Source organism: Hyperoodon ampullatus (assembly GCF_949752795.1).
Source record: "Hyperoodon ampullatus genome assembly, chromosome: 11".
In the NCBI taxonomy this organism is placed as follows: domain Eukaryota; kingdom Metazoa; phylum Chordata; class Mammalia; order Artiodactyla; family Ziphiidae; genus Hyperoodon; species Hyperoodon ampullatus.
This window is the reverse complement of record NC_136924.1, coordinates 56545017-56551777: the sequence shown is the minus strand read 5'-3', so window position 1 is coordinate 56551777 and position 6761 is coordinate 56545017. Positions and strand designations below refer to the sequence as shown.

Below are 6761 nucleotides of genomic sequence, written 5' to 3'. Positions count from 1 at the left end.
TTGTAAATTTATCCTCATTTTAAAACTAGAAATGCATTATAGTTAGTATAATTAACACAGTGGCTATCAGGAAGCTTGTCATTCATATATCAAGCAATATATTTTACATTCAGCAAACTTAATTTTATCAAATGTCCTTTAATTTCATAGACAACAATATGATACATATTGTATAAGAAGCACACAATAGTTTTGCAGTACAATTTCAAAGTGTATACAAATTGGAATACAGAGGTTAAACACCGGTGTGCTGACAGCATTTTTGAACTCTGGATAAACTGCATACAAAACTTACAATTCAAATATTAGCCAATCTGGAAACTTTACTTCCTATAATATAAAAATGATACTTTGAGATGCAAAATATTTTTTACTAACAAACTATATAAACATTTAAAATAATCATTAAAAACTCAACTTTAGAATTTATAAAGATTAGCTATAAAAATATATTGGCAGTCACATTTCTTATAAATGTACCATTCACTACATTACAAAATAGTCTCTCACATAAAATTGCCCTAGTAACTGTACTATTTTAGAATCTGATAAACCTTACATTAAACCAATTATAAAATCCTCTTGGAAAACTTTGGTATGCATCTTCAGAAGGTTTTTAAAATACTCTAACATCTCAAGGGCCTGTAAACATTCCATTCTATTAAAGCACAACAGAATAAGTAATGTATATTTAACTGCATACAGAATACAGAATCAAAAAACAATTTATTAAATATTTGTAGAAAATCACCATTCCCAGAGTAACCAAAAAACAAACCATTTAAAAGTATCAAACTTTTAAACAATTCTCTTTCCATTCTGATAAAAAAATTTTACAAAATCACCACACTCCATTCATGTACCTTAGACGCCTTTTAGGACAAGGCCTCAAAAATAGTTAACCCAGTCTCAAAAATCCTCTCAAGTCCAATAAACAAACTTTTAAAAACCCATTTAAGACCTGATGATAGAGCAAGTATACATAATCAGAACACATAATTTATATATTTAGTTGTATATTAGATTTTTTCTATTTGTAATTTAGAATTTATTGGCAGAAATTGCACACACACACAATTGAAAAGGTAAATTTTAGGAAACAGTAAAAAATGCAAACCTATAGGGTAAACTGATTTATTTTTAAAAATCTATTTATCAAATTTCATCTTATCTGCCATTTTTGGAATATGACAACTATTGTTATTTAGAAAATATGAATTTGTGAAAGTTCATTTCTTGTTTCTTGAGTATGTTTAATTTTTACAGAGCTTCCAGTTGTGCCAGTAACCTCCTTGAGGTCTTTTTCCACTTTATCCTCTGTCACCAGATCTCCTGCGTAAGATATTTATCTTTGAGTTGCAAAAGCCTAAATAAAAAGCTTCATTTTTGACCTTTTAATTCATAAAACTTCACTAAAAAAGAAAAGAAATTCCGTCTAATTTTTAGGCAAGTCCACAAAAATATTTTCTTTCTTAAGTAAGAATCAAACACTTTTATTAGAATAAAGATCCTTCAAAGTTTTCAACTCTTCTATTAGAGTTTTATTTTGATTTTCCAGGACTGCAACTCGATTTTCCAGACATTTCACATATTCTTTCTTCTTTCTGCGACATTCTCGAGCAGCTTCTCTAAATGTAAGCATTAAAAAAACCAATGTTAGAAAAAAGTTCACATTCCTTAAATTGTAAATGCACTTCAGTAATCTTCCCTGGTCATCATTTTTTCCTCATTAAAAAAAATTAAGGTATGATCTATATACAGTGAAACATAATGATCTTCAGTGCAGAATTCAGTCAGTTTTGGCAAATGCATATACCTGTATAACCCACCCACCCATCAAGACATACATTTTTATTGCCCCAGAAAGTTCCCTCATGCCCGTTCATCTCCCCAAGCAACTACTGTTTTGATTTTTATCACCATAGATGAAATTTTTCCTATTCTAGAACTTCAGATACCAGAGTCATACATTGTGTCTGATCTCCTTTCACTCTATATTTTTGAGGTTTATCTGTGTTACTGTGCAGTGGTTTGTTCCTTTATATTGTTGGGCATATTCCACTGTATGAATATCATTACAATTTGTTGATCCATTCTCTTGGGCTGTTTTCTAGTTTTAGCTGCTATGCATGTTCTTGTGCCAGTCTCTTTGTGAACATATGTCCCATTTCTCTTGGATAAATACCAATAAATGAAATTTATGGGTCCTCTTATTAACTTTTGGCACATAGATTCTCTAATTTTTATTTATTGAGTTTTAATTACAAACAGTGCTTTCATTCTCAGTTTTGTACATGTCCTGTTAGAATATTTCTATGGATTTACATTCAAGTTTTACATACATATAGAAGTAAAAAGTATTACTTTGAGTATTTTTTATACTATGGACTGTAGATATTATCTGCAACTTGCTTTTTTTACACATACTATTTTAATGATGTTTCTATTGATATACTGGTACACAGTTCTTTGCCACGTGGACATTTCATTGTTAATTTTCACTTCCCTAACTACTAGTGTGATTGAGCATATTCTCAAAAATTTAACGGTCTTTCGGATCTGCTCTTACATAATTTGGCTATTCATACCCTTTTCCATTCATACATTTTGCCCATTTTACAATTAGAAATTATTTGAAAGATGAACAACCTAAGAACTCCCAGTGCATTATACATAGTAACCCTTTATCTGTTTCTACATTTTCTAATCTACCACTTGATTTCTGATATTTTTATAGTAACCCTTTATCTGTTTCTACATTATTTTCTAATCTACCACTTGATTTCTGATATTTTTATTTCTTAATGCAATAAATGCTCTTTTTTAAAGTCTTTTTCTTGGCTTATATTAAAATGTGATACACTATGTATTTCTAAATTTTATCTTAAAGATTTTATTGCTTAATTTTCACAGTTAAGTCTTTAATCCATCTGCAATTACTTCTGTATATGGTATAAAATAGGAGTCCAATTTAATTTTCTTCCAGATGTGGAGTTGTGTCAGTATCATTTCAAAAATATATTCAACATTTTTTCAGTTGGGTTATACTTCTCATTAATTCAGAAGATCTTTATATTTTTTCAAACAAATCTGTTTGTTTTTGGTTAGATATATTGCAAACATCTTCTATAGGTTTGAAGCTTATATTTTCACTCACTTTATCTTTTGATGAAAAGAAGTTACTCGTTTTAATGAGGATTCATCAATTTTTCATGTTAATTTTTTTGTGTTTATGTGTGTTGTTTTAAGGAATCTTCCTTATACTTGAAACCATGAGATTATACATTTTCACCTAAAAGTTTTAAAAATTTCACCTTTCACATATATGTTTTTAATCCATTTAGCATGATTTTTGTGTATGGTGTGCGGAAGAAATCCAATATTTTTTTTCACATATAAATAACTATCTTAGCACCATTTATTGGAGTCCCTCCTTCCCCCAATAATCTGCCCTACCAGGGTTTCATGTATTCACAGATCTGTTTCTGAGCTCCCTACTCTATTTCACTGGTGATTTTGTTTATCTCAATGCCAATATCACATGATTTGAATTACCACAGCTTTAAACAAAACTTGATATCTCCTCACCTTATTCTTGTCTGGAATATTTTGGCTGCTCTTGGCCCTTTACTCTTCTACAAATTTTAGTATCAACTTGTCAAGTTCTTCAAACAACCTGTTTGGGTTTTGATTGGAACTGCATTGAATCTATGGATCAATCGGGGGGAAAAATAGTCATCTTTATAATAGTGAGTTTCCATATCTATGGACATAGTATATTTCTCCATTTATTTAGATCTTCCTTAATGTCTTTCAGAAACATTTTACAATGTTTTCCGTAAATGTCCTGGACAGCTTTTGTTAGATTTATTCTCACATATTTTATTTATTGATAATATAAATGATATCTTTTTAATAATTATTTACCAAACTCTTTATTGATGGTGTGAAGAAATAGTTGATTTTTGAAAACTGATTTTATATCTAGTAAACTCATTACTTACAATAATTTTTCTCTAAGTCCATTTGGTTTGTTTTTTTTTAAATCAAGCAATCATATAAAAGATAGTAATAGTTTCTATTTTTTTCATTTAAATCCTTGTAATTTCCCCTCCCTTTTCCTGTTTTACTAAAGTGACAAGGGCTTCTGGTACAAATGTTGAAAAGAACTGGTTCTTTTTCAACTTCAAATAGTTTGCAGATGATCTTCCTGGATATTCTAAGCAGATGAATATATCTTTGCTAATAATAATAGTTTTATTTTTCCTCTCCAATTTTTATCATTTTTATAGTCTCTTGAGCTTTGATGATTTACAATGACATCCTTTTTTTAAATACAAAAGACACACTTCTTTCCCTCTCTCCATTAGATTACTGAAGACTTCACAAAACTCATTCTGTCGTCTGCTCTTTCTGCTGACTCTTGCTCCTGAAAGGCAGTGTGGGATTCCCTAAGACTTTGGACTCTAAAACTTGGACCCATGAATTTAAACCCTACCTCTATCAGTTACTGAGCAGTGTAACCTTGGTCAAGTAACTTAACTTCTCTAGGCCTCAGTTTCCTTATCTCAAAAAAATGGAAATAATTTTTTGTGACAGTCGCCTAAGGAGTTGGCACATATAATGGAGGCCTAATTCCTTGGGTAGTCTGATTTTTCAACTTACATTTGTTAGAACTCAATGTATGGGAATTCATTAGAGCCTGTGTTGAAGTTGCTTTCTCCAACTGGGGGCACTAATTTTTTAAATTACAATTCTCAGCTTATGGATGTAGTACTTCTTGGGTCTTGACCTCATGAAAAATAATGTGATCCAGTTCTCCAGCCTGCAGAGGCCCCAGCCTCTGTCCCGAGTCCCCTCTGCATACCAAAGCTATACCAATTACAAAGATCTGAATTTATCCCTAGGATATACAGGGGCTGCTTCAGTGCTTATTTAACATCATGGTCCTGGGCTTCTGGTTCGCGCGTCTAACCTCAATAGATTTCTCTTACTTTCTGCATGCTCATCCAATCATTTAAAAGGATGGTTTTTATATTTCATCAAGCTTTTATTATGTAGCTGAGGTTACACTGTCAGAAAGAGAAGTCACACTTTAGTAATTTTTAACAAGTCTTTTGGGTTTCCTAGGTACACAATCATATCATCAGCAACGAGATACAATTCTTTTCTAATAATTTACATAACTTACTTCATTTACTTGTATTTGTTGGAACCTCCAAAACAACAGATGGTCCCTGCCTTGTTACCAAGTCATTTACAGTGATGCTTCCTCTTGTTTTTAGTAAAGAAACATTTTATCTTGAAGTAATTAAATGTATCCATCTGGTCCTTTTATGGTAATTTTTATTGCTCTAGAAAATTATCCTTTATTCTAATTTTCTAACTTACTGGAGAGGACCTGAAAATAGAACCTTATTATAATTTTAAAAATTTGTTGTATCTGTGGCTATTTACCCTTTTTTGTTTCTAATATAGTTTACTGGTGTCTTTTCTTTTCCCTTGAACACACTGCAGAAGGCTACCCATCATATTCTTTTTCTCAAAGAACTAGTGATTTTTAATGCCTGATGTATATGTAGTGCATACAGCAATGTTTAAAATACATTTAAAACAAATAAATGTTTCTGGGGATTAAATGACTACTATATTTCATGATCAAAATTCATTTTTAAGAGGAATTCTGTATCCAGAAGTATATTAGGTATTATGCAGAATCCTACTAATTCTTGCCTATTCTCACTCTGGTCGACAGCAAGCAGCAAATTATTATTTTCACTTAACTTTGTCATCTGAATAAGAACAAAATATATTGTTTGAAAAGTTTTGCTTAACAGTGCTATTCAAAGGACACAATAAAAATGGAAGAACTCTAGGTCATATATTAAATAAAGAAACTATGCAAAGGGACTCACTGATGCACTGGAATGTACTAGACATAATCTAACACTCAGTTAAAATAATGTTGATATAATCCCTTCTCCTTGTTTCTAATACACAATCTCAGTTAATATCTGGTTATATTTTGAGATTTATAAAAACATTACCCATTCTGATAGTATAATTTTACTACCTACCTATTTTTCATCAACCTTATTTCTCTTTTCAGTTGGGGGTCATCTGTCTTAGTTGTCTGAGATGTAAGGGTTACGGGAGATGTCATCACCACGGTTTGTGGTAGCGAAGTAGCTGAAGGTGTGGTACGGATCTGATATGTCTGCATATCTCCTGATGCAGCTGTGTGGTCAAAAGAATGAGTTAACTTATAAGTGTCTTTGAAAGTACTTTGCGATACTTTCCATAGATACTTAAGCAAACTTACTTTGTACAACCACCTGGTTGCTGGGCACAAGTATTTGCTGTCCATCAGAGGTCTGTGCATACTGGAGAATTGTTGTACCTTGTTGAGTACTGCCTGAATTTGTCATGGTTAATGTCTGAAGCCCCTGTACTCCATCTGTGCCTGGACTGGCCAGCTGTAAGGCTCCATTTGGGGCAATGGCAACTTTAACCAAAGAGAGAACATAGCTAATATAAGGCTGTACAACACACTAATGACAAAGGATTGGCAAAAAAAAATTTGCTATTTATTAAAACAGGTTTAAAATGCAATTCCACTTGATAACTGTTGACTACTTTGGGTGAGCTATATGTAAAACAAGTAAAATGGCATTTCTTCAGAAAATTTTGTATTTCAGATGCACTAATCTTAAATTTAGTCTCAAATTGTATAATAACTGATTGGTCAAAACCCATTTGGG

The 6761-nt window shown here is 31.5% G+C and overlaps 1 protein-coding gene across 5 annotated transcripts in view; it reads right to left on the bottom strand.

Annotated features, from left to right (window-relative positions):
• Nucleotides 1–1483: 1483 nt before the first annotated feature.
• ATF1 (activating transcription factor 1) overlaps nt 1484–6761 on the bottom strand; it is a gene marked incomplete at both ends in the record, with an annotated part of 53580 nt that continues 48302 nt past the window's right edge. For 3 of the 5 annotated variants that reach the window (XM_079714815.1, XM_079714816.1, XM_079714817.1), the window contains 3 exons: nt 1484–1628; nt 6078–6237; nt 6323–6505. In XM_079714815.1, the coding sequence (XP_079570941.1) occupies nt 1484–1628; nt 6078–6237; nt 6323–6505 (488 nt within the window). The remainder of the gene's footprint in view (nt 1629–6077; nt 6238–6322; nt 6506–6761) is intronic. The other 2 variants (XM_079714818.1, XM_079714819.1) reach the window with 2 other exon arrangements.